The following is a 27,624-nucleotide window of genomic DNA, read 5'->3' on the forward strand; positions in this document are numbered from 1 at the left end:
CCCAGTTCTGCTCCCCCTGAAGGGTTCGGGTTGGAAGGGACCCCCCAGTTCTGCTCCCCCTGCCACGGGCAGGGACACTTCCCGCTAGTGCAGGTCGCTCCAGGCGCCGTTGTTACCGAAGTAGTTACATTTATTTAAAGAAGAGTCTCTGCAGCCGTGGGGGAAATGTTGGGAAAATGTTTAATTATAACAAACAGTGTTTGGTGATATGTAAGAACAAAAGAAAAAAAAAAAAAACCCAAACCAAATAAACTTAATTTAAAAAGGATGTTCTTTAATGTTTGATCTTTGTAACTTTCAGGCCTAATCAACAAGAAGGGATATTTAATCCATGAAACAGATAGCAGCTAACAAGCAAGCTCTAAGTCGTGTCCATGAGTTAGAAAAAACATGATTCAGTGATCTAAGACCTGAGGGAGGAGGTTAACATAGCTTGGGAAGAAGGATGTATCACTAATAATGGACACAAAGAGTGCAGAATTTATGGGCCACAAGGACATTTGGCAGGACTCCCAGGATAAGGAATAACTAATAAAACCAGCTCAGTGACTGTGCTGAAATCAGCTCCAAATGGGTAAAAGGTAATTCTGGCGGGGGGGATCTGTGGCCATCAACCCACAGACCACTGATGCAAGAAACTAACTAACCCAAAAGAAGAGAAAGACTAATTAGCATGAGAAGTGAGAGTATCATTGACCAACAGAAGAGAGAATACTAATTAATAAGAGAACTATGTAATTTCTAGCCAATGAACACTAATTCCATTGTTTGGTAAAATATATAAATTGTTAAAAGTTTTGATAATTGCCATACATGTTAGGTGGAACAATCCCACACGTACCCAGTGCTGAATAATGTTGATTTTCTAACCAAACAAACTGATTGGAGAATTTATTTCCCATTTCTTGGTGTCACCGTCCAATCTGGCCTTGGGCACTGCCAGGGATCCAGCGGCAGCCACAGCTTCTCTGGGCAACCTGTGCCAGGGCCTCCCCACCCTCACAGGGAAGAATCTTCCCAATATCCCATCTAACCGTGCCCTCTGGCAGCGGGAAGCCATTCCCCCTTGTTCTGGTGCTCCAGATTCTGATAATGATCCCCCCCATCTACCTGCAGGCCCCCTGTAAGGACTGCAGGTCACTCTGAGGATTCCCCGGAGCTGTGGAAGAGCTCTGGGGGGGTGAGGTAGGAGCCAGTCCTGGGACGGAGGCAGAGATGCTTATGATTTGTGGCTGGAGGTCCTGAGCTCTGGGGTAGGACAGTACAACCCTCTGCAGATTTCAATCTCTTTATTAAGAAAAAGGCATATTACAACAGCTTCTAAAGTACAGCTCCATACTCTAGTCTCTGGGTGTTAACACATTTTGAAAAGCACTTGGTTAAAAAGCAAAGTCAACATGAATATCATCCTGGCAAATAATGGTGACGTAGCAAAATGAACATTCAAATAAAGCAGAGCAGTGTCAAACCTTTGGCATCTGTCCCTCTGTGGCAGCGCTCCCCAGCATGAGGCACAGGCGTTTATTGTTCTCACTGAGCTTCGCACACTCAGCCAAGGACAATATTTTTGCTCCAACAAAACCGCAGCTGCTCTGGGACCAGGGGAGCTGAGACCAGAAGTGCTGCCCTCCTCATCCCTCTGCCAGAGCCCTCCCAGGGGTCCCAGCACAGCTCTGGCCAGGCAGAGGTGATGTTCTCAGCCCACTGGGGTGACACTGACCTTGAAACATACAGACAGTGCTTGTCCCTGCAGGGCCAAGGGGCTGCAGCTCAGCGCCATACCCACAGCCCCTGGGCAGAAAGAGTTTGCTGCTTCAGACATGCAAAGATTTGAGGGATTCCCAGGGCCTGATAATCTAATCCCTGCGACAATTGCAACAACAGGAAAGGGGAGCTTTTTTGGAAGCTGCAAGATCACTGAAATCTATTGGGAAGTGCCAGGAGGCATAACCACACCCTGGCCAGGGAGGACCAGGCACCACTTGGGTGTGGGTTGGGTGCTCCTCTCTCACACCGGCAGCTTCGCTGCCCTGTTCCTGCCCGAAGGTGTGAGGAGAGAGAGGGTGAGATGAAGGGATCAGATGTGGTGGCAGTACGAGTGTCACCCTCCGTGTCCTCCTGCCCAGAGGCACCATCCCTTCACGGGGCTGGGACAGCAGCGTCCCTGCAGGGCCAGAGCTGGCAAGGAGGACACAAAGGCAGAAATGGGGGCCTGGGGAGCAAAGGGCAGCTCTGATGGCGAGGGGACACGGTGCTTTGATCCTTGTGCTTTAACAGGCTGCGGTGTCTGGTGGCTCCTCCACAGCCGCTGTGCTCATCGATCCTGAGCTCCTCCTGCTCACCCAGCCCGGCACTCCGGCACTGCTGATCTTATCCGCAGATCTCAGATGCCTGCATGAGGCAACCCACAGGCGTAAGGGAGTTCTCTCCCCTCCTGTTGCATTCCCTGTAGGACTTGGCGGCCAGGCGCCGACAGTGCAAGAGGGTGACAAGAACAGGCGTGCACCGAGGCGGCTGCGGCATCACTACAGCTAGACTGGCTCATCAGGGCTGCTGGGATGTGAGGGCTGGTGTTCTAGGAAAACAGCAGGGTGGTGTGGCTTCACTGGGGCAGCAGGAGCCAGTTCACAAGGCGGTGCACAAGGACTCCGAGAGGTTCACCTAAGCCCCAAAAATCAAAGTCCCTCGTTGTGCTGCTGATTTACCTTCCTGGTGTGGAGAGCTTGGGGAGAACTTGGGAAAAGCAGAGCAATCCCTTCACATTGCTGGCTCCAGCTGCTTCAGGCAGGATGTCTCGTGCTGTGTCACTGCCACCTCTCCTGGGCACCCAGGAAAGAGCACCCCTCAGTCCCTCCAGAGCACCCACCAGCTGGGCCATGAACCTGGCTTTGCTTGCCATAAGGTGATTCACAGAAAGCTTGCCCCTGGGAAGCCAGCAGGGCCTGGCCCCAGTTCAAACTGTCTCAGCACACAGCCATGCAGCAGTGGGAGGGCTGGGAGCCTAGTGGGGATGGGAAAGACATGGCTGGGAGCATGTAGATTAGCCCCAGCAAACACATTCAGAAAATATGGCTTTTTAGTTAACAGGGTCAAGAAGAAGAACCTCCTGACCAATCTGCCCAGGGTTAAAGGAAGTCCAGGGGAGTGTGCACCCCATCGCCAGGACTGGCTCTGCTGCAGCTAGTGCAGCAGGTGCATCTTTCCCATCCACTGCTCACCCCACACCTGCTGCAAGGTGCATTTGAGACATCACTTTCTCAGACAGCATTAGGAAAAATAATAATAGTAATAGTAATATAATAATAATAATGAAAAGAGAGATTAGCAAACCAAACACATCAAATCCATAAGCCTCTGCAGAGCTACAGAGTGAAAGGGGGTGCAGAGGAGAGGAGCCCGGCTATTAGTCTGTAGACAGCTCTCAGCACGTGGGGGTTTACACACACAAGACGTTGTTTAACAACCGAGCGTTATTGCTATGCTTCCATTTCCAGTCTAATCATTAAGCTTTACAAGTCAACATCAAACACTGCCCGTTCCACACAGAGCACGTCGGTGTCGGCGGTTGCGCTCCTCAGCCCGTGCTTTCAGGTGCACGGCGCAGGTCAAAGCTGTGTGCGCCCTTTGGACCCCTGAGGAGTGCAGAGCACAGACTGAATGCACCTACAGGTCCCTGTTACACCTTACAGGCTAAAGGCTAACTTACAGTGCGATGGGGGGAGTCTGTGAGAGCTCCCCACCCAAGGAGGGGAGGACAGGCCCTGCCTGGGTCCCAGTGGCTCTCAGGCTCCTGGTGGCTCCAGCAGCCTTCTCAGTAAAAAATAGGAATACTGTCTTTTCGATTTTTTTTTTGATCATTTTGATCTCTTTGATAATTTTATATAAATACAAAGATTAAAATAATTTATCTCATCATTATTTCTATTACAATCATACAGCGTTTTCCCTTCAAAACAAGTGCACGTATGTGTGTGTGTATATATACGTATATATATATATGTAAGTGTATATATAGTATCTCTAGAGCTTCCCTCCCCCCCAAGAAAAGCAGCAGTGACTGAAGCAGGTACAGCACGCAGGAGCTGATCCTTCCTGCTCCAAGGCAAATGTGCCCAAGGAAAAGCGCAGGGCTTACCCTGACACCTCATTCCCAAGCACATTACATTGGCTTGAAGGGGGGAACTGGGGAGCTCCCTCTCCGTCCCTTTGGGAGCCCCCCTGGCTGCAGGCGCTCTGCCTGGCTGGCTGCGGGGCTCCAGACCTGCCCAGCACCGGGGAGCACCGCGGGGAGAGGGAGGCATGGGGGACTAGGAATGAGATCAACTCCTTGAGCAAGCTGCTAATTACTGGTGGAGAGGAAAGGACCCTGCAGCTCCGACAGGGTTGCTTCATTTACATACTAGGCACTACGGATGATGATTGCTAGGAAGGTATTTACACAGGAGAAGGATCATACCTCTCCCTCCACTTTTCAATGCTCTGGTCAGTCATAAACACCATGATCTCATGAAGGAGTTTATAATAAAAATGCGACATACTGTGTCTATCGGGATTGTCTAGGAAGGATGGGAAACAGCCGTGCACACCACAGCTGCGGGAACAGCCAAGCACGCAGGGACAGGCATCACCTCTTTCACCCTAACAGAGGAGAGACAAATCCGCAGCAGAACCTCTCAGAACCTGAGAGAAACAGCGATTTCCAGAGGCCAACAGACACTCCCGGAACTGCGCCGCTGAAGCCCTGGGGCTGCTCGTGCAACACCGGACAAAGTTCCCCTCGCTGCCCCCGTGGGTGAGTGACAGCAGGGCCCCAGCACACCCAGCTCACCCCAGAGCTGGAGCCTGGCAGAGCCTGCCTGGATCACGGTGCAGGGGGAACACGCGGGAAGCATTCTGCAGCCTTGCCGGGAGCTCAGGGCTTTTCTCCCTCATGCAGCTGTTCCCGGTGCTCAGAGCCCGGCGGGGCATTACCAGAGCCCCTCGTGCTGCCCTGCACCCACCGAACCTGCGCGGGCACCCTGGGCATGTGGGGCTCTGCAGCCACGGCCTGTGAGCACCTGCCCAGGCTCCCTGCAGCCTCCCACGGCGGTGACAGTCTGGGAGGACAGCTGGGGGCTTGTGGGGGCTCTGCGCTCCTGAGGCAGCAGCTCCAGATACTTCAGAGGCTTCAAAAATTTCCCATTAGAGCTTTCGTGCCTCAGGAGCTGCACACCTCAGCCAGACTTCAAGCCAGGCTGCTGCCTGAGAGTTGTGAGGGGGCCCTGCCCAGCGTGACTTTGCTGGGCTCTTTCCCAAACCCAGGGGTGTGTTAGGGACCATGGGAGCTGCTGGGGAGTCCCAACCCTCACGGGTGCCCTGGGAGAGCAGGAGGGGTCTTGGCCTGCAAAGCCTGACTGTCACACAACAGCAAAGAAAAGATACAAAGGCTGCTAAATTCTGCCCTGCTAGTGCAGCTTGTACACTTTGGGGTTCGTTTTTACCAAAGAGCTGGCTTGGCAACTGCTGCTGTGAATCTCATAAAAGCATTTTAATAGAGTATATAAATATTGAACTACAAAAATAGATAGCTCTGACTGCACGGGCACACTGAGGGTGAGTGCGGGCAGGCCAAGCCACACTAGTCTGTGAGGATGATGTCTTTCAAGAGGTTTCAAACTGAATTGGAAGAAAATAGGGTCTGATCTCACCCTGCAGCTCCCTCCTGCCCATGCCAGCCACGGAGGCAGCGAGGGTCCTGTGGGAGGCTGCTGCCCACCAGCCTGGCAGGCGCTGGCTGCAGGCAGGGGCCGAGTCCCGGCTGGGCCACCCAGGGCTGGCAGCCCACATGCCAGGGTGAAACCGGCCCCTTGGCTTGCCCTGAGCAGCACAGGTCCAGCAGCACTGGAGCAGAGAGACCTTCGCCCTGCCTGGCCGCCAGAGCCCTCCCCTAATGGTGTCCTCTCCTAATGGTGTTTCACAACACCCAGGGAGTGGATTTTAAAGCTGACAGTTTGGTTGGAAATGGGGCAAGGCTGCCCCAGCGGGGCGAAGGCAGCTGTGTATGGCCGCTGTGCTGGGAAGGATGGGAGGTGATGGGGGAGGATCGGGGGGCTGCTCAGCCCTCAGCAGCAAACCCAGACCTGGCTGTGGATGTGACTGAGAACCAAAATGCTGGTGCCGAGGAGAGCCCTGTGCAGGGGGCACAGGGTGCTGCCCTGCTCCAGCAGCACATGGAGCCCGGCTGCAGCGGCCGAGGAGCCACAAGGTGTTCAGCAGGACTGCCAATCTCGGCTCTTGTCCAGCTGCCTTGTCTGAGTCCTGCGTGCAAACGTGATGAGGGGGAAATTCGTGTTGGAGACAGCCAAACCACTGCACAGGGGAGAGTGGGATAGGGCTTGGCCAGCACAGCAGCACTGTCCTTGTGGAAGGGGATCCCTCCGTCACCCACAGGATCGACCTTGTTCAGCTGCCTGTGTTCTGGAGAACCTTCCTGGTGATGTCCTGGGCCCTCTCCAGTGCCCGGTGCTGGTGATGGCCAGGGCTGAAGGCCTGGCTGAGCTCATCCCGCGGTGCCAAGCCCTGTGCTGCACAGCCTGCTGCTGCTGCACACCCACCTCCCAACACCCCGGGCCAGGGAAAGCAACCTGGCGCCCACTTTGAGGGCCACAGCAGCAGGAAAATCTCACTCCAGAAATGCTTCTTCTTTCCTTCTCTCTTTCTTTCCTTGGAAGCTCCGGACAGGCGCTCAGACGTGTCCCCTTCACAACCCGGGTGCTGGACGCTCCCCTGTCCCGCAGCATTGCCGGCAACATCCCTGGCTCAAACCTTTCGGGCAGAGGGGTCCTCCCTGGCTGCCGGTGGGTGGGAGGTGCGTGCAGGGCTCCACTTTCGGTTGCCCCTTCCCCTCCAAGGGGATGGGGGAAAGAACCTCGGCCGGGGCCCGCCCCGGTGCCGCCGGGCTCAGGCCTTTCCGGCCGGTTCGGGCCGTGCCGTCCCCTCGCCGCCTACTCCTGGGCCCGGGGGGCACCGTGGGCACCGTGGGCACCGGACCCCTGCCTCTTGCTGGGCTCGCCCTTGGCCGACCTGGCCCTGGCCGCGGGCTCCTGCGGGGGCTGCCGGGGGGGCCTCTGCCCCCGGGGGCCCGCGGCGGCGGCGGCCGAGGCTCGGGGCGGCCCGGGGGGCTCCGGCGGCGGGCGCTGCGGGCCGTGCGGCCGCGCCGTGTACAGGAACAGCGCGGGGTCGGGCATGGCGTCGTGCTCCTCCTGCGCGGGGTCCCTGGGCCGGCCGCCATCCCCGGGCGGGCGCCGGGCGGGCGCCCTGTGCCCGCGGCGCCGGGGCCGGCCCTCGGCCGGGGGCTGCTCGGGGGGCGGCCGCCCGCCTGCCCGGGGGCCCGGCAGCCGCTGGGCCGTGGCGTGCAGCTGCAGGGAGAGGTAGGCGGCCGCCTCCGTCTGCTTCTGCAGCTCGGTGTCGAGGATGGTGACGCGGTGGCTCCGACGCTTCAGCTCCTCCAAGAACCGGCGCTCCTTGCTGCGGAGGCTGGACCGCAGCGCAGCCACCAGAGTCTCCTTGTGCTGCAGCTCCTTGCGCAGCTCTAGGTTGTCCTTCTCCTTCTCCTGCAGCTGGGCCTCCATCGCCCGGCACTTCTCCTCCAGCTCGCGGTCCAGGACATCTGTGGGTCAAGGCACAGAGGGGTCAGGAGGGGGAGCAGGGGCTCAGCCCCACTGCTCCTGGCAGGTCCCCACGCGCTCCCAGCGTGGACGTGGCTGCTGACCACTCCATGGTGCCAGCATGTCCCAGCAGTGCCATTGAGGCTGCTCGGGTGCTCCTTGAAGCTGGGATCCAAAACTGCCTGTGAGCTGCCCCAGCATGGGCTCACTGCCAGCGCAGGCACAGGAACCCCGGCACAGGCTGCCGGCTCGGTGCCATGTGTAACACCCAAATGCAGGGTGAAAGCAAAAGGCAGTTTCAGTGGAGGATGTTGTTGCCATGGAACCTGCTGCCTCTACCTTGCTGCAGTTTAAAAATTTCCCTAGGTAACTAGTTTTTCACCCTATAAGTGACTTTGAATGTGTGCAGAGGGTGTGGGGGAGCACATGGGCTGGGAGAGAAAAGGAAATGGTGCAGGGAAGCCATCAGCCCAGCTTTGGATGGACTTTTGGCATCAAGCCCCGGGACTCCAAAGCCTGGTTAGTGAGGATGGAGATGCTAATCCAAGATTATGGAGGAACTGGGCTGCGCTCAGCAGGGAAGGAGCTTCCATCCTGGGAGGGGGGAGCGGGTTCTGGGGAACACTGTCCTGGGGCAGGATGGCCAGGCAGCTCAGGGAATTCGCAGCTTGGAGTTCTGGAGCCAAGCCTGGTGGGCAGCAGGAGGGCTGGGCTGGGGTCAGGAGTCCAGCCTGCTCCGGCACCCAGCCCTTGGCAGGGTGCAGGCTGGCACCTGCCTGCGCTCCCTGGCCTGCCCAGGCCTGCTCCCATCCTCTGCAATAATCTGCTTTTTATGATGTGATTGGCAGCCACTTACAGGCTCAGCTCCTCAGTGTTTGTGCAGCTTTATAATGAGGTCTTAGGGAGGCAGTTGCAGGCACTAATTATTGCATGAGTGGCATCAGAAGAGCAATCATTTGATGGCATCGTAAATGAGGTGCTGCCCCATAAACGTGGCAAAGTGATTGTGCAGCTCTAAAAGGCTGAAGGATGGGCAGGCACCATGGATGAGACTCGTTGCCCTGTGGCTGGTGACACCCCGATGGCACCTGGTGCGTTGGGCACCAGGCCCTCTGCCAGCAAAGCCCCCTGGTGCAGAGAAGGGACCCCTGGCTCCATGGGAGGGGCTGGGAGTTCGAAATTCCCGGGAACCAGCCATGGCACTGCATGAGGGTGCCAAGGGTGAGGACCCCGCTGGCCCCAGTGAGAGCAGCCCACACCCACCCTGGGACCGGCTGCCCTGGCACTGAGCACACAGCACAGCCTCGGGCTTGGTGCCAGGGACCGTGCCCAGGCAGCACCAGGGAGGAGTTTCAGCTTCATCTCCGGGACCGAGGAAGGAAAGGAGCCAGGCTGCTCCCAGAGCATCCTCTGCCGGCCACGGGGTTCCCGGGCATCACCAGCATTTATGGGCTGCCAGCAGGCTGTGCACGCTGCCTTCCCAGTGCTACCCGCAGCCCCACTGCCCCCTCAGGCAAGGTCCATGTCCCCTCCCTGCAGCCCTGATGGGCCGCCTCTGGCCGCAGGCTCTTGGGGTGGCCTCCGCACACGCTCCCCCTTGTCTCGTGCCCAAAGCTGTGCTCTTACCTTGCTGGCGGGCCTCCAGCTCTTTCATTTCCAGGTCATGGGTGAGCTCTGGAAGAGAAATCCAACAGCACTGAGGAGGAGCATCCCACCCGTTCTGTGCTCCCCATGTCTTCCCCTGCTCCCTTTGGGGCACTGGACATCACTGTGGCTGCAGTGCTATCTCTGCCCAGCCCACATGGGAGTGTGGCCATCTCGGAGCACCAGCCACAGGCTGAGCTAAAAATAGGCAATTCTGGCAATTTATATGTTATTAAGCAGCCTCATGGCTCTGCCCCTCTGACAATGCCTTTCCTTTTTCTAAGAGAGTTGCTGAACCATTTTCAGTGCTTTAAACCAGGACAAAGAGCAGAGCAATGGATTGAAAATAGACCAAAGTGTAAGCTGCCACCCAAAGCATTTCATAATTTACTGCTCCAGGCTGATCGCTGCCTCTGCACGTGACGCAAGTGGGGACGGCCTCATCCCAGCACGATGTGCCTGCAGAAGGATGCTGCCCTGCTCCAGGGCAACACGGAGCTTCCCAATCTCAGGGGCTGCAGCACCTGCCTGCCTGCTCAGCCCCAACATGCTACCTCCTCTCTGCTGCTCTTTGGCTGCTCGCTGTCTAGCCCCAGGCTACAGCACCAGCTCACAAAGGGCAGCTCAGGGACCTTCTGGAGGTCACTTTACCCTGCACTCTTACAGACAGTCCCTTTTGAATTAATTATCACAGCCCACCCAACCACTGAGAGCCCTGAGCAGAGGAAGAAAGTGGCAGCAGCAGCATTCAGCTGTTTAGGGGCTATTTTTTCCACTGAAAATGAGTTCAAAGGGTTAATCTTTGCCCTACATTTTTGTTTTAATCTGCTTTCATGTTGACTCTAATCCTCATCACTGCCATCCTCCTGAAACTGAACGCTTGGCTCAGCCTGCTCTGCCTGTCTGTCTTGGAAAACAAATCTGCAGTGAGAAGGCAGAAGTACCTGAGAACGTAATGCAGTTTCTGGAAAGCGTTCAGCACTCCTGACTGGCCCGGTGGGAATCAATGGCCATTGTGCTATTTTTCTGAAGCTAAAATAATAGGTTTGGAGTCTCAGATATATTTCAAATGAAATCCAAAGCAGTTGCCTATTTCCAAAGACATCATCCTGCTGAGCAGGTGCAGGGATGATGCACAGTCTGGGGTCCCAGTTTCTGTGCTGGAGCCAGGGGGCTGGTGGGGATCTGCTTCAGTACCATCCCCATGATCCCTGAGGGGCAGCTGAGAACCATCTCTGTGGGGAGGAGAGCCTTTCCCACAGGGATACCTCAGAGAGACCAAGGGGATAGTGAAAAAGTCAGAAACAGCAGCGGCAGGGCAGTAGGCAAGGCTCCACAGGGCCACAGTGGGGAAAAACTGATTTATCGATGCCACTCTCCTGCAAACAGCCCCCCAGACAATGACATTCAAATGCCAGATAACGACATTCAAATGTCCTTAAAACTACCCAGGGGTTGCCCCCATCACTGCTGGCAGAACCACACACCTCACCCAGGAGGAAAGGACCCCTTTAGTCAGACAGGGCTGTCCTTGAGTCACACTGGAAAGGGGAGATCGCTGATAACCACCTGTGCAATGGGGTCATTTCAAGCCCCTGAGGACAGACCCCCCAAGCTTGATTTAGGCAGGAGAACCCCACTGTCTTGCCTGTCTGAAGAGGCATAGATTAAACTGTTAAAACAATGAAACAGAACAGCAAAAGCTCAGAAGGGATGGGGGAAAATTGCCAATTTATCAGTGCAGACATTTCTTTGTTTCCCAGGAATCTGGGAGAATGAGAGGCTGGAAGACAAGGAGTAATTAGCTATGGCTGAATTATTGATGAGAGCAGCAGCACAAGTTGGAATGAGTTCAGTGGTGGCAGAAGGCTGGAGAACTGTCACTCCTGCAGGGATGGCTCGAGGGGACCGTGACACTGCTGCAGCGGGGCTGTGGGTGGGGGGCTGGCAGCTGGGCACCCCACAGCCACAGGCACAGCCAGGCAGGGCCCCGAGCCTCGCGCTGCAGCCCGGCACTCGCCTCCTCTGCGTCCTGCCGAGCACCAGCGTGAGCACCCTGGGGTGCCAGCAGGAGCTTTCCTGCCCAAGGTGCTCCGTGAGCGGTCAGCTCCCACGCGTTGTGGCCACCCCAATGCTCACCTGAGCAGTGCTTCTGCAAGCGGAGGATCTCCAGGTGCAGGTCATGGAGCAGCTCCATCTGCTCCTTCTTCAGGAAAGCGATGTGCCGCTGCACGCTCTGGATCTGGTGCTCCAGGGACACGGTCTCCATCGCAACCAAATTCACAGTCCAGGCCTGTGGGGAGTGGAGATGGCTGGTGATGAAACATGCAGCAGTGCACTGGATCTGCAAGCCCCAGCCCCGGAGCCCTTGTGAGGGGCAGAGCCTGTGATGCAGGGTGGTGCCTGCTCTCCTCGATGCTGTGGGAAAAGCAGCCCTGCTCAGCTGATCCCCAGGGAATGGCCTCAGCCCTCTCACCTTCCTTCCGGCCCCAGAGGCGCTGGCTCCTGTCCTGCCTGCTCAGACACTGCACAGGCAGAAAATCCTGCTGCATGAACCCTGGCAACGTAACATCCATGTCTGTTCTGAAATTGGCCCTAGGAAATATTTTATCACTGAGTAGGATGCATCTGGGACAGGATTGCTCCCCGTTGTCCCCAGGTGGGACGATTTTAGCTCTCACTTGACAAGCTCCACATTACACAGCAGCAACTGCAGCAAGCGATCCAGCACATGAAAAATACAATATGCTCTGTCTAACCCGATCAGCACTGCGTGGCAAGGAGAGTCATTTCGTCTTCCAGGAGAAGAAACATCTTCCCTGGTAATTTGCCTGGCAGACAAGAGCTGCTGGCAGGTTGTGCCAGGCAGCGGAGCTGGGCTGGGGGTCCATCACCACATCATCAATGGCCTCGGCAAAGCAGCTGCAAAAGCCACCCACCTGAACTGCACAGGGAGATAAAAATAACCCTGAAAGAACCCTTCATCCCAGGAAATACCATTTTGCGGTGTGTGGAATCTGTCCTCGCTCCCCACACACAGCCCAGAAGGAGGGAAGCTGCAGCAAATTGAGGTAACCTGGAAGTGTTGGGTGAGTGGCTGGACTCAATGACCTGAGAGGTTTTTCCAGCCGAAATGATTTTATGGGGAGATGTTGTGCCACAAGCCTGAGGGATGGAGTGCATCATCCTGTCCCCAGGCAGCTGCTTCCCATATCTGACTCCAGTTTTCTTTCTACAGAAACTGCAGAACCAAACAAGCTCTGTGGCTCACTGTTCTAGAACCCCTGGCATGGTCACATAGAGCATTTTGCAACTCCTGCAACCAGAATGCATTTAAGCTCAATCCCACAGTAAGGGGTCTTGGCAGTGCCCCAAGGTCAAAGCTTAGTTCCTGCCAAAGGCTCTGCGGGTTTGTGACGACTCTACAGTCAGGTCTCCATGTTCCTGTATTTGATGAGATGGGGGGTGCAAGCTAGCTGGGGACAGCTGAGCACCCAACCTGCTGGTAAAGAAATGATCCAAAGTGCATTCTCCTGTAGCTGTCCTTATGGAAGGTGTCAAACCCAGCTGTGCCAGGGGGCTGGGGCTGGCCTAGCCATCCTCCTTGGAGGGCCGTATGTCCTGGTGCCAGTGCAAGAGTTATAGGAGTTACCTGGCATCTGCCAGAGACCAGGAATGCAAACCACACCATGGGTACACCCTCCTGCCAGCCCTGGCCATGGTGGGCTGAGCTTCTTGATGGGAGTTGTGGTACCTCATCTCAGGAAACATCAGAAAGTAGGTTGGCCAAAGCTCAGGGGACACGTAGTGCTATTTTCAAGCACTTTGTTCCGTCTAGTTGAAACGTCTTTAGTAGAAATGGCTGCAAATTTTCCATTGAACTTTCCCTTCTCCCCTTAAGTGGGAAATAACTTCTTTTTTTACCAATGAAAATGTTTTCCTTCAAAAATAAATAGTTGATAGATATCAAGCTGCAAAGAAAGTCAAAGGAAAAAAAATCTGGAATTGAGATCTGTTTGTTGTCTCTGATTTGGAAGCAAAGAGCCTTCATAATTTACCTGTGTATGCGGGAAAAAAAGTCTGTCTCCAGAACTGCAATGGGAAATCCATAGTGGGTTTGAATCAGCTTTGCCTGTCCAACATGACTTTCATGTTTTCCCTTGAGAAACAGCTCTCAGCTTGTGGCAGGAACATCTGAGGGCCCACATCAGGGAGCGAGCACCTTGTTTTGTTTAGCCGTGAACCTCCCAGCAGTACTAAGGGCACGGAGGGAGGCAAGGGCAGGACATGGGGGCAGGACACAAAGGCAGACAGGGGAACGACACAGAGGCAAGCAGGGCAGGAGCTGCCTTCATTGGAAATGAGGACAGTGCTGGAAACAGTCGTGCTGTTGCCCAAGAACAATGATGGGAAGAGCTCTCCGGGGATTCCAGGGACCCGAGGCTGCTGCTGTTCACCATTTGCAGCTCCAAGGGTGATGAGAGATCCATGTTGTGCCCTCTGCAGGTCTCACAGCTCTGCCTCACAGGTGATGATGCAAGAGCCAAAGCTGTCAAGGAAGCTGCAATCTCATCCTGAGGCTTCGGTAGCATCAGTGTTGGAGTGTCCCTAACTTGACCAGAGGGCAGCAGATAAGCATTTGCGTCACCAAGGCAGTGTCCACTCCAAAGGGGTTCAGAACCAAACTCAACAGCTGGTATCTTTCTTCCAGGCTTCTGAAGGCAAGTGGGATTGCAGCAGCATCCTGAGCCTTTAGTTTGATGTGTGCCTTCTGTCATTTCACACAGCTCGATCCTTGGGCAGTGTTGGGAGTTAATAAGGATTAGCTGCTGCTGCTGGCTGGTTTAACACTTACAGGGTCACACAGCTCCCAGCTGGTAACACCAAAACTCCCTGTGCCGAGGGCTTCACAACACCCACAGTGAACCATGGCAGGAACTTTCACCCTGTGCCACAGACACGAGAGCCAAAGCTTGGTGACTGGGGCTGTCCTTCCTCCTGCCCGGCTGGGTGAGTGTGGCTCCCAAAAGGATGGTTGTACTGCAGCAAGTAGGGACGGGCTTGGGTGCCCCCACTCCGATCCCTCCCTTGCTGCTGTAGCTGTTACTTCTCCTTTCCAGACTAGTTCTAAGATGCCAAGGCAGCTGGTGGTGGAAGCTGTCACAGTGACCATGTACTCTGTGATTTTGACGAGTTATGTGTGAGGTTACAACTCTAGAAAACAATGTCATTCATAATAAAAGCCAAGAGTAAGTGATAGTCCTCTTTGGTTTGAAGGATGCTCTGTGCCTTTGTGCTTCTGAGAGTTGTCCATGTGCACACACAGCAGCAAAGGAGGCAGCAATCGGCTGAGCAGTGTGGCTTGCCCCTGTTCAAAGGTGACACCTACAGCCCGAGCTGGCCCCTGCTCCCTGAAGAGCTCTGGCTGAACAGTTCTCTCCAGCTTGGGAGACTGGACATCCACGGGGGTTTCCTCCACCACTGAGAGCTTTCCAGGCACAGGGTTCCCTTGCTGATCCTCCCAGATTTTGAGCACAGAACTGATGAGGCAGCACTGGGCTCAGCCCCCTCCAATTCCCCACATGGAGTGACCATGGGCATGGTCTTGACTGCTGAGCCTTCCTGTGTGCCTGCCTCTAAACCACATTTTTTTTCCACACTCCTTGTCATTTAACTATGCAACCATGGCCTTCGGGACAAGCATATTGGGACTCCTCATCTCAGCTGCTTCTTTCAAAGTACTGTTGGAAAACCCCAGTGAGATGTACAATTTCATCCCAATTTATCAAATTCGTATTTCACAAACCAAAATGACTGAAGCAGCTTCTTGGAGCAGCTACAATGACCAGTTCAGTTGCAAGTCTACCAAGAGCTGATTTCCTTTGCATAGACAGATTGGTTGAGAATTTGCTTCCAGGGCAAAACTCTATTAAGTCTGCTGTTCAATGTAAATCAGAATCCCAAAACTTTGACCCAAGAAAAACCCTCCATCCCAGTGATGCACCTGAAAGGGAGATGCAGTATTGCATATCCACGTACCTCTGTACACACACCGTCACACTGTGGTCTGGCCCTTATCTGTGTGATTATTATTCCCTATAAATGGCAAATTAGCTGGGACTCAGAGGGTATGAGGTTTGCAGGAACAGGTCGATAATTTCTCCTGCTGTGGTTGCCAGCAGCCCCTTCTCCATCACATTAAAACATATGCAGGAATAAACACTGATACACATTAGAAATCCATAGTGCTTGGTATTTACAGCTCGAAGAATATAAAGATAAACTTTGCAGCCATGCCACTAAGCCAGTGTATCTTTAAATGTAGGGAAATCAGGCAGCAGGAAGCTCAGAAACTTGCAGAAGGTCACAGAGGCAGTGGCAATGCCAGGAATAGAAACCAGAGGTGAAATCCCGGCCTTGGAAAAGTCACTGGGAAACCTTCCCTGATCTCAGCAGAGGCAGAATTACACTTGGAGTGCTGTTTGCTATTCATTATCTGTCAGTATCTATTTACAGATAAAACCAATACAGATGTTGATTATACATTATTGTGTTTTCGCGCAATTCTCTGAGCACAACCGCCTGAGGAACAGCCCCAGTGAGGCTTGTCAGGGGGCTGCGGATGCTGAAGGCAAGGCCGTGCTTTCTCCTCCCGGCTCCGAGGGAATTCACTATGGATCCAGCTCTGCTCCGGGAGCGGAACCGGGCCCGTCACCGCCGCTCCGGGCCAGTCCTCCTCCCCGGCGGGGGAACCCGCGGTGCCGCTCGCAGGCCGGGGGCTCGGGAGCGACACTGCCCGGTCCCGGCGCCGAGCTCCGCAGCGGCCGGCGCGGGCGGCAGAGCCCGGCAGGGCTCGGGGGGGCAGGGGGACAGACCGTCGGCGGGATGGGCACCGGCGCTGCGGCGGGGGCAGCGACAGCGCCGGCGGGGTCACGTACCGGGAGAAGCAACTTCCAGAACCGGCACAGCGGGGCTGCGGGCAACTTCTGCGGGGCCGCCCCGCAGCCCGGGGACCCCGCCCGCCCCGCAGCCCGGCCCACGGCCCCGGCCCCCCGCCGCCGGCCCGCCCCGCCCCGCGGCCGGTCCCTTACCTGGGGTGAGCGGCGGGGCCCCAAGGGGCGCCCGCTGGGCGTCATGGGGCGGCGGGGCCGGGGCCGGGGCCGGGGCCGGGGCCGGGGCCGCGCCGGCTCCCGCGCTGCCCGCGCTGCCTGCGGCGGCCCCGCCTCGCCCGGCCCGGCCCCGCCGCCCGTAAACAGGCGGCAACGTGACCGGAACTGGGGAGCTCCGCCGGGGCGGGCGGCGGCGGGCGCGGGGACAGACCCCCGCGCCGGGGACTCTGCCCCGGGGCCGGGCCGCGGCCAGCCGCTGCCGGGGTGGCCGCATCGGGGCCGGGGGCGCCGCTCCCCGCGACCCTCGCTGAAGCGGGGGCTCAGCTCCCCGGGACTCTCGGGGTCCCGCTCCCCCGGACCTTCGGTGCGGCCGGGGCTCCGCTCCCCGGGGACCCTCGTGGTCTCGCTCTCCCTCCCCGGGGACTCTCGGTCGCCGCTCCCCGCCGCTCCCCGCCGCTGTCCGCGGTGCTGAAGCCGCAGCCCCGGGCGGCCCGAGCGGGGGGCTCTGGGTCTGTGGGGGAAGCAGCAGCGCTGTGCTCCTGCGGGGGTTGCAGTGTCACCGCCGCTCGGGGGTTTGCGAGGCAAATGCGGGCCGGTACCGGCTGCAGCCCGGAAACCAGTGGGTCAAACCAGCAAAGCTGTGGTCAGAGAGACGGTGAGAAGAATTTGTTTATTCAAGTGCTTACTGATTTTTCATGTCTTTTGTTTGTGGTACCCAGACCAGCTGGGGCCCCTCGTTCAAGGATGACTCAATCCTTTGCGCCTCTGTTCCAGCAGGGAGGCTGGGATGCGGTGGCCTGTTCCATGCTGCACGGCAGTGACGGCACAGGAGAATGGTAGCGTCCTCCCCGTCAGCTGACAGTCTGCTGATTCCCGTTCCCTTAAACCCAAATGTGCCCAGAGAGTGCAGTGTTCTTGCTCTGATGCTCACCTGAATTGTGCTGCCGTCTTCACATTAAAACTGCTGCAATCCTGCATATCCCATTGTACAACCACCACACAGAGGAGTTGTAGGGGAGCCCACAGAGTACGGCTTGTGGTATCATTCTGCCATCCCACATCCTTCCCTCCCCTTGAATGCTTCCAGGCTCTGAGTGAGTGTCTGTGCCCCGCAGATCCACCGAGGGTGTGCTGTGGCCGACAGACTGCCCTGTGCCTGCAGCAAAGTGCATGCTCCAGGTGTGATACAGAAAGTTTGTGACATCTCTGCACAATAATGGCAAGGACTGGACCCTCACCTGATGCACAGTGGTGGGGTCCAGCCTGGCCTGTTGTTTCTGGTAGCAGAAGAAGGCCAGGCTTGGTGTTATGGCTCATCTATGGAGACTAAGTTTAGTTCACACAAAGGGAGAAATCATTAAATCAGAAGAAAAGATTAGCAGTGTGGTCTGAAGATCTCTACATGCACACACAAGAAGTTCATTTGCAGTAAGTTATTCAGAGAGATCTGCTTGCAGCCCCAGCCAGTGCAACCGAGAGCTTCAGGGCCTCCCAATACTCACCCAGTCATGCCAACTCCTGCGTGGGCCTCCTCTCAACTTGTGTTCTCTGAAAAATAAGTTCTTCTTGAAATGAGAAGTTAAGAGGTGACAGATGCCTGTGTGAAGGGGGAGCGTGCAGCCTTTCTTGTTCAGAGCAGCGCTGTCTCATGTGGAGCCCCTCTCACCCTTTTGTGACCCTCAGGTCAACGCTTGCCAAGGTGTCACTTGTCCCTCTCAGGGCAGTGTGCCATGTCTGGGGTGTGTGGATGTTTTTAATGTCTCCCTGTGTCTTCCCCTAACTCGTGTGCTAACTTGAATAGCAGTGAGCTACAGATGAGAGGTGGGGGGAGGAGAGAGGGCGAACGTCTGAGTGCATCATGTTTCACAGGGTTTGTACAATTTTCATTGATTTTCCACTGGATAAAAGACAAGCCTGCAAACAGTCAAGGTCAGGCACTCAGGGACAGAGAGCTGCTCTGTAAATGAGGTCATCGCTCCGGGATGCAGCCTGCCGGGCGGGACAGCAGCAGAGCGCAGAGCATCCTCTGCACCCAGCATGGCACAGGAAAATGTCGGCTGCCTCCACAGCAATCGCCTGGCAACCTGGGCTCACTCTGGTGCACTCAGGCTGCCCATGTTTCACATCACCAGTTCCACAATTAACTGGTTTCACTGGCAGCTTTTCTGAGCAGGACATGACCTGGCAGTCCCTTTGTTGATGCTTCCAGCCGCTGTGATGTCCTGCACTGCAATTATGCTGCAACTCTTCCCCACTCCCTGCTTGCTCTGAGAGACAGGAACTGCATCTCAAACAAGTCTGAGATTGCAACATAATGAGGCAAAAATGGCAGGAGTACCAATTCAGGAAGAATTGGGGGGTCCCTGCTGCCGGCTCAGATGCGTGACTGAGCTCCAGAGGCTCTTGGGCAGAGGCAGGCAGCTCCTTGCCTGTTACACCCCATTTGGGAGACATATCAGTGCCATGTGCCTCAGTTAGAGCGCTGGCAGCCCCTGCTCATGGTGACCCTGGCGTGCAGCGGGGTGGCAGTGGGGACAGCAGACATGGGGAGACCCACCAAGTGCCTCATCTCCGGGTTCTACTGCAGCAACGGGGCTTTTCCCCTGGTCCGAGGCTGGTGGAAATTGCGGGGGTGCGGGATGTGGAATGTGGGGATGTGAGGATGTAGGGGTGAAGCGTGCGGGATGGGGAGACGCGGGATGAGAGATGCGGACACTGCGGATGGGGCTGCGGGCGGCAGCTCTTCCGAGGCGGGGCTGGGCTCCGGCGCTGCCGCTGCTGCTGCTCCGTGCCGGCACTGACCTCTAGTGGCACCGGCACCGGCACCGGCAGCGGCACCGGTGTGCGCAGCGGTACCGACTGCGGTAAGGATACCGGTACCGGCACCAGCACCGGCATAGGCAGCACCCGTGCGGCCGTGCGTGTCTCTGTGTGTGTGTATATGTGTGTGTGCTTTTGTATGTGTGTGTGTGCTTTTGTATGTGTGTGTTTGTGTGCTTGTGTGTATATGTGTGTCTGGACAGGGGTGTGCTTTTGTGTGTGTGTGGGGTGTGTGTATGTATATGTGCTTGCGTGTGTGTTTGTGTGCACGTGTGAGTGTGTGTCTGGGTAGGGGGGGTGTGTGGGTGGCACTGGAGCACGGCCCTGCCAGGCTGCGTTCCCAGCCCTGCCAGGCTGCGTTCCCAGCCCTGCCAGGCGGCATTCCCGCTGTGGCCGAGCTGGACACGCCGCACCCGGTGCTGGGCGGGCGGGACGCGGCTGAGGGAGGGCTGGGCAGGGCCAGGGCCGTGCTGCCCTGCTGCGGGGGGAAGGTGTGCTGTGCACCACGGCCTCGTTCTGCCCTCAGAGGTCGCCGAGTCTCGCTCTGACGCTCAGGTCTGGTTGATCCCGTCTTAGCCGAGATCCCCGTCCCGGGAGGGCAGGTGAGGACATCCCACACCGTGCCACAGTCAGTGGGCAGAGACAGGCCCCGAGCAGCACCTGGGGCTGCATCTGCCCACGCATCCCTCCTTCCTGGGGCTGCCAGAGGAGTGAGGGATGGAGCCTCTGCCTGCAGGTCTGGATGTGGCCAAGGGTCTGTGCTCGGTAAGACCAGATCCCTTCAGTGGTGACAGATTCCTGGACCAAACAGCCGATTCCCAATGGGAGCTGCATCCCATGTGCACTGGAGTTAATCTGAATTCTGTGCCATTCCAGGGTGGCTACGGGAGTGCTTTGAGACCAGAGCTTTCCTCCCCCACCCCCGAGTTAACTATTAGGGGGATTTTTGCATTTAATTTTAAAATGAGTTTAACTTTGCCTCAGATATTATTTTTCAACCTAATTGAAATGTAGTGTATGTGTGTCTTCTAATTGCTTTGAAGAACCTAATAAGAAGCTCCTTAAAGTCTAAAGACTAAAAGCTGGAGGGTTTTAATAAATTTCACATTAGCTTAATATTTCCACTGGGATTGGAAAATATCTACTCATAGGGATATTTGTTTGAGCTAAGCAATGCAACTTGTTCCTCTGCATTAGTGTTTATGTGATATGTGAACAGTCCAATTTTTAATTTTTCTCATGGTTTTAAAACTTTTTTTCAATGAAAGTTGCTTTTTTTTTTTTAAATCTCCCAGGTCTGTAAAAATTGTTGTGCTGAAGCAGGAGTGGGTCAGCTCCTGGGCTCCAGGGGGAGGAGGCCGAGTTTTGGTCTCTTCCATGCCCCCTCCTTGGCCCCTCTCTCATCCCACAAGTCCATCCCATCACTGCTTCCCTGCCCGTGACCTCCTGCAGCAGGTGCAGGGGCTGGAGAGAAGCTAAGGCTGGGGTGAGTGCCAGTGAAGGGTCAGCCACGCTCTGCTCAGGGCAGTGTGAGTGGTGGGAGCAGCAGCACCAGCTCGGCTGTCCCCGTGAGCTCTCTGTCCTTTCACTGTGGCTGTCAGGCTCTGCGGAGCGGGGCCTCTCTGAGCCCGCTGCTGCCTGAGCATCCAATACAATGTACCAGGGATTTCCTGGCCACCGTTTCAGCCGACACACCCAGCTGAGGGCCAAGCTGCTGGGCTGCCGTGGGGGGGATCCCATCTGCCAGCTGCCCACCTGGCACGTGGACAGGTTCTCTCTGGGCAGGTTGTTCTTTCCAGCCTTCAGCCCATAACTTGTAGGAAATGAGAGCTCCTCTGGAGGGCAGGTCACTGCCCAGATTTGGGAGATCCTTGTCTGAATTCCCCAGCCTCTCCAGCTAGCATGGCTAAGCAACCTCTGCTCCCCAGCTGCGAGGAAGCACCAAAGCCCTTCAGATGTGTTTGCACCCAACAACAGCAGGACTTCAGAATTACCAATAATAGGAATTTACTCGAGTAATTAATGCTATTTGCTTTTAAAAAGTTGTTGGATTGTGGATGCAGAACTTGGGTTTGCTGAGCTGTGAAATTAAGTTCTCAAAACAGAGAAGTGAGAATTTAGGGCCAGAACACCACTTTTTGAAAAGAGCTTTCAGTGTGGTCTAAAGCTCCTTGAAGTAACACCGGGCTGCACGTCTGGTTTGCTTCCTGTGCCCCCTGCAGTGCCCAGGGGCTCTGGGAGGGAAGCTCCGGCTCAGGCAGGTTTTACTGTGAATTTATGGGAGAACAGTTCTGCCAGGTGGGTTGGGTGGATGCTCTTAGAGCGAGCAAGGACCGTGACAGAACCGGGGGGGGGGTCCAGCCCCCAGACTGTGCAGGTGTGGCCTCCACTTCACCTCTGTGCACTTGTGAGGGATTGGGTGAGTGGGGGCCTTGGGGGGGCCAGGATGTCAGGGCCCCGTTTCGGGGTTTCTTTCCCCCGGTGGCTGTTCCCGAGGCACTTTGGGATGCTCCCCGCGGACTCGCTCGAAGTGTTTAGAAGGCTGGAAAACGCCCATTTCCCCGGAGCCCGGGATGGGATCCAGCTGGTCGGTGGGAGACTCGGGGTCCGCAGAGGGGTACCGGGGGCGTTGTGTGCCCCTCGGGGCTGCCCCGGTGGGGGCATTGCATAACGCTTTACATAAGCGGGCAGAGCGGTGCGGCCCCCCGCACCTGCCCGGGCCAGGCCCCCGCCGGGTCCCCCGGGCGCCGGAGAGGGGCGGGAGCGCAGAACCGGCGCAGCCGCCCCAGCCCCGCGGCCGCAGCCGAGGAGCCGCCGCCGGCTCCGAGCGGGGTCTGCGGCACCCCCGCCCGGCGGGACCCCCGGGATGGCCTCGGGCAAGGCGGGGGGAGCGGCGGTGGGAGCTGGTGCGCTGGTGAGTGCGGCAGGTCCGGGGGGTCCCGGCTTTCTCGGGAAGGGGGACCCGAGCGGGAGACCGGCAGAGGCTCGGCTTGCGAGGGGGTCTGGACTCTGGCGTGGGGGATGGTCCCAGCCCGGGAGAGGAGGACAATCCGGGCTGGGGGACCCCGGGTAGGGCTGAGGGGACACGGGAGCTCGCCCTGGATCCGGGACGCTGCGGGGCGCTCCGAGGGGCGCTCCGAGGTCCGGGCTGGAGCGGGGGTTCCGGCTGGGGGCTCCCGGCGGGGCGGCTGCTCCAGCCGGGGGGACACACGGGGGTGCAGGAAGGGGGCGGGTCCGTGCTGGGAGGGGGCATCGCTGGCAGAGGCTAGAAGAGTCGGATCCCCAAGACTTTTTGCGCTTGGGAAAGGGTCCTGCCCGCTTAGGAGGAAGCGTGGGAGCGGCAGCGTGCCGGGGATGCCGGGGTCCCCTCACTCCGGGGGAGTCCCCGCGGCACGCGTGGAGTGCTGAGGCTTCTCCGATCTGTGGCGTGCGGGGACGGGGCTTGGAAGAGGCCACTGTCTGTGCCCGGAGCAGCCGGGACGGGCTGACATTGGGAACAAGCTTTGTCTGTGTTCTTTTATGTTGAATTGTGCAGTTTGTGACGTCCGAAGCTTGTGACTTTTGAGCAGGGCGCTGCGGCGATGCCAGGCTGGGGCTGGATGACTCCGTGGGGATGCAGATGGAAGCGCTGGGACGGGGCCCGGGCTGGCCCCGGCAGCCCCTGGGCAGGAGCAGAGCCCGAGCCAGGCCGGTGCTGGGTGCCAGAGCCCCAGCTGTGGGAGGGAACCCCACAAACCCGGGCAAGTAGGCAGAGTGGGAGTCACTGAAGCTTTTTCGTTTCCTCTTTCCCTCCCTTTCCCCCCCTTCCTTGCAGCCAAGGACACTTTTTTCCCTCACACACTTAGACCCAAACTGTTATAGCTTGGCCTGAACAGCTTGGCCTGGCTGTTCTGTGTCCCCACTGGCTCACTCCCCACTTCCCAAGGGTCATGCTGGCTTCCCTGCCTCTGCTCTGTGCAGGGTTATCATATACCAGAGCTGCAGGGAGCATTGGCATTGCACCATGCTTGGTTACTTTTAACTAGAAAATTGGCAGGTCACTCTGTGCTGGGGATGCTCAGGGAGCCTTTCAGGTTTCCTTTAGCTGCAGGGGGAAGTCACAGTTCCTGCACCGCCACTGCCCCCAGCTCCACAGGACCCCACAGTGCTGTGCTGGGCTGAGTGGGTTCTGGCAGGTGGCAGAGCCCAGCAGCAGCAAGCGGGGAGCTCATGGCACTGTGGTACATGCCCTTGGCCCCATCCAGGCAGTGTGGGCAGACCCCTGCAGTTCATGTTGAGAATGAACCTCCTGGAGCATCCATATGCAGAGGAAGGGACATGAGCTCTCCCCAGCCGTGGCTGAGGTTCATGGATGCTGCAGCTGTGTGTGCGTGTGTCTCCAGTACCACAGGGGCTTTAACTTATTAATTACTTGCTGATGAAATTTCATGTTCAGAGGAGTGTGTGTGAAGTGCAGCTGGCTGCTGGGATGGAAGCAGGCAGCAGGATTTTGTTCCAAAAGATGGAAACAACTGCAGTTACCAGAAATTTGCTCACTTAACAGGGAACCCATACTCTTCTAATCAAATTCATAACCATCAATTCACTTGAATATTACTTGATAAGCCTCAACCTCTGGCCTGACATTTGAAGTGATGCTAGAAAGGCATTAGCTTGGCCTTGGAGCCACTGATAGCCTGAGGACAGGGCTGAGATGGGGGTGGGGGGGTGTTGGGGGCAGGCTGTACTCCAAGATGCTGGTGCTGAGCAGGGGCTGCTGTACCTGTGTCCCCTGGGGCTTTACAGGGGAATGTCCTGTGCTGCTTTGGAAACGTTTGTTCTTTGCTTTCCTTCACATGGTGCTTACGGGTGCCCGTGGGTCTGGTCTGAGGGCCCTGCGTGGGCCGGGGGCTGTACGGGGGCTGCAGCTGGCAGTGGCCCCACAGGTACCCATCCGGAGGGTGCAGGGACTGTCTCTGGGGGTCGATCTCAAGGGATGCCCTGTCCCAGGCATGGCCGTGTGCCCGTGGGCTCAGCGGCTGGTGAGCACTGAGGGACGGGGGTGGCACAGGGATGCAGGCAGATGGGCTGTAAAGTAATTTTCTGCTCCCACCGAGGAACGTGGTGGTGTAGGATGTGTGGCTCTGAGCGGCACTGCCGAGCCAGCCGCTGCCTGCATCCTGCTGCTCCCTCCCCGCAATCCAGTGCTGATGAATATTTCAGTCTCTCTTGATGTTATTTTTAGGTACGTGCGAGAAGGCCGCTTTCGCATTGAGGAGAGGACGCTGACGGCTTTCCAGTGGCTCTACTCGCCCCACCAGCACCGCATCGTCAGCCGTGCAGACCTGGGCTCCCCCAGCAGGTAAGGGGGGCTGCTGGGTGCAGGGCTGGGGACTGTGGGCAGCACTGGCACATCCCCTGCTGCTTGCTCTTTCACAAGCCCTCATGATTTTGACACAGGCCTCCTGAGCCCTAGCCTGTCTGGGAGCTCTGTGATACATGAACATTTTGGGCTTTGCTTTAAAATAAAGTTCCAGGCACAGTGGTTGCACCAGGGGCTGCAAACACCACATTAAATGCTGTTTAGTTTAAAGCAGTGGAAAGGACAAATTACCGCCTGCCTGCCCAAACTTTTCTGGTAATCCCCCCCATGCTTTTGGTTGAGGATCTGCTTTATGTGTGCAGCACGCTTGAGATTTACTTAAAAACCAGATGGGAGCCAGGGGCTGTGTTTCCCCCAGCCATCAGTGATCATTGGAAAATATCTGTTCTGATCCCCCGATTTTGTTCGGTGCTTAAACTCTCCCCTTGGGAGCCACATCCCAGGCATGTGCCGGGGCTCTCCCTGCTGATGCATATGCATTGCTGTCAGTTCCCATCCCGTGTTTGATGATAAAACACCATTAACATGAAAGCCCCGTGGGCCTCCAGACACACAGAGCGCAGCATCTGTTCCCCGGCCTGCGAAGAGCTCTGGAACATGCTGGGTCCCTGAGTGGCTGTGACACTAAAAGCTTTTCCCTCTCCATTTCAGGAGCAGTTTTGCTCCAAGAGCCCTTAAAGTCCCGAAGTATTTACCTGCCTGGAATTGCATAGATGAGAACAGTGGGAGGGTGGCTGCAGAGGAAGGGGGTGCCCAAAAGACTTGGATTTCCAGGGACAGGAAGGGCTGTGGGTACTCTTCATGCAGGGCAAGCAGGATGGGGATGGAGGGAGGTGACATTCACACCTGGAAGAGACTTCTAGGAGTGTGAGGGAGGTGCCAGCTGTTCTCAGCAGGAGCCATGGCATACATGCTTACTGCTGCCATCTGCTTCCTGCGATAGGAATTCCTCTGCCTGCCGCTGGAGAGGCTTTCCAGAAACTGGAATGACTGTGCTGTTTATTGATTTTAACTAATTTTTGCAAATTGCTTTCAGAGGTTGTGTTAGCCTCACCCCTGATGCACATGCTTCATTTGGCACATGCAGCTGAAATGCGTGTAACATCATTTATAATTAATGTTAAGTGCTGTTGGGGTTAATTTCACTAGATTAATTTGATTTCCCGAGGGGGTAATTTCACTGGGTTCGTTTGATTTTCCAGAGGGAAAGTTACCTGGAAGTTTCCCCCTGGGAAGTTACCTGGAGCCGTCTGGAGAGTCTGTGGGGCACCAGCGGCCAGTTATGAGCAGTGTCTGTATCTCTCTTATTGGGATGAAATGTTTGTCTCCCAAGGCAGCCCAAGTGCAAACTCTGTCTGGGCAAGAGCAGCCGCGGGGCGCTGCTGAGGGCCGGGCCGCTGCTCCAGCTCCTGCTCGGTGGGACGGGAATGAGGAGAGAGCCACGGCGAGGGCGTGTTACCGCTTTAGGCCCCTGCAGGCAGGGCACGGCTGCGGGCAGGGCAGGGCGGCAGGAGCCCCCGGGGCCGCGGGACCGGTGCGCAACCGCCCCGCAGAGCCCCGCACCGCCCCGCACCTCCCCGCACCGCCCCGCACCTCTTCGCACAGCCCCGCACCGCCCCCGCACCTCCCCCGCACCGCCCCGCACCGCCCCGCACCTCACCGCACCTCCCCGCACCGCCCCACACCGCTCCGCACCGCCCCTGCACCTCCCCGCACCCGCTCTCCACCTCCTCGCAGCCGCCCCGCACGGCTCCGCACTTTCCCCACTCCGCCCGCGCACCGCCCCGCACCGCCCCGCGCGGGGCCGGCTCCGCCACCGCGGCGGGATCCGCAGGCGGGCGAGGCGGCGGGCACGGCGCGGGGCTGCGGGCTCCATCCTCGGTACGTACGTGCTCCTGGCTGGGGAGCCCCGCGGGGACTCGGCGAGCGCGGGCGGACCCGCAGCGGATGCGCCTCCACGGCTCTCGGCTCCTCCGTCTGCGCTCGGAGCCGCGGTGCCGGGCCAGGGGCTTGGGGCCGGGACCGGGAACCGGGGGCTGTACGGGGCTTAGGGCTAGGGACCCGTGGACCGGGACCCGTGTGTGGGAGGACGGTGAAGAGGTCTCCAGCACCGCTCTTAAATATTGACCATTCAAGGAGGCGATTTCCAGCCGTCCGTGCGGGGCTCTGCCTGCTGTTCCCGGGGGTCGGGGTGGTGGGGCCCGGTGGGATGCGAGGGGCTTTGTCCTGCTTGTCCCTCCTTGGCTGGGGAGCCCCAGGTGTTTGCACAGAAAAGGGACGTCTGAGCCTGCCCCACGCCAGTCTGCTGGGGTGATCCTCCCCACCACTGTCCCTGTGCGAGGCTGCAGCTCATCCCTGACAGGGAAGCAGCGCAATGTCTGCTCACCAGGCTGAGCATTTCCCTTCATCCTGCTCGTTCCCACAGGCAGAGCACCGGTGTGCCTGGTGTGGAGCTCCACAGAGCCTGTGAGGGCTGTGTGAGATGTCGCCTGCATCCCTGGCGAATGCAGGGTGTGAGATGGATCCTGCCAGGTTCTGCCGTTTTCTGCACGCTCTAGGCTCTGCTGTTTTGTTTAAGACTGCTTGTTGTTTTAGTAGCAGAAGAGACATAATACCTGTCCACAAGGCACGATTTATTGAGGGTTGGAATCATGCCAAAGAGTTTAAATTCAGATCCAACACGCAGTGTGATTGAAGGCAGCAGGCTCGCGCTCGCACACACCACGTTTCACAGATACTGCGTTCTCTCTCTGCTGCTGGTTCTTCCCACTAGGGACAATAACCATAGCAGCAAAAATGTCTTTTTCTTTGCTTGCTTGTTTGTTTTATCATCCTTCCTTCCCTTCATCCCTAAGCATATCTGTATGGTAGCAGGGTGCTGAGGGCTGCTCAAAGAGGCCCTCTGCTGCTGCTGCCTGTTGTGTACCTGGTCAGATGCTCTGGTGGTTGTTAGCTGCTGCTGTGGAAACAGGAACAGGACTTCAGCAGCAACAGGAGGAGAGACATTTTTTCCAGGAGCTAAAAACAGCTCGTTGTCCACAGA

At 57.1% G+C, this 27,624-nt stretch overlaps 2 protein-coding genes across 3 annotated transcripts in view; one reads left to right on the forward strand and one right to left on the reverse strand.

The window, feature by feature from the left end:
- Positions 1–1,272: 1,272 nt before the first annotated feature.
- CCDC92B (coiled-coil domain containing 92B) lies at positions 1,273–16,437 on the reverse strand. Its single transcript, XM_039563046.1, has 4 exons — positions 16,382–16,437; positions 11,430–11,583; positions 9,273–9,320; positions 1,273–7,648 (listed from the first exon to the last, which is right to left on the reverse strand). Exons 1-4 carry the CDS (start codon positions 16,424–16,426, stop codon positions 6,984–6,986), a joined length of 912 nt encoding a protein of 303 aa, XP_039418980.1. The 5' UTR covers positions 16,427–16,437; the 3' UTR covers positions 1,273–6,983.
- Positions 16,438–19,214: 2,777 nt separating this feature from the next.
- RAP1GAP2 (RAP1 GTPase activating protein 2) overlaps positions 19,215–27,624 on the forward strand; it is a 58,550-nt gene continuing 50,140 nt past the window's right edge. The window contains exons 1-2 of one of the 2 annotated variants that reach the window (XM_039562831.1): positions 19,215–19,263; positions 24,444–24,560. The gene's annotated coding sequence lies outside the window, so the exon portion shown is untranslated. Of the gene's footprint in view, positions 19,264–24,443; positions 24,561–26,407; positions 26,463–27,624 lie in introns of those variants that run through there. The other variant, XM_039562830.1, reaches the window with a different exon arrangement.

This window comes from Corvus cornix, chromosome 19 (genome assembly GCF_000738735.6).
Source record: "Corvus cornix cornix isolate S_Up_H32 chromosome 19, ASM73873v5, whole genome shotgun sequence".
Lineage (NCBI taxonomy): Eukaryota > Metazoa > Chordata > Aves > Passeriformes > Corvidae > Corvus > Corvus cornix.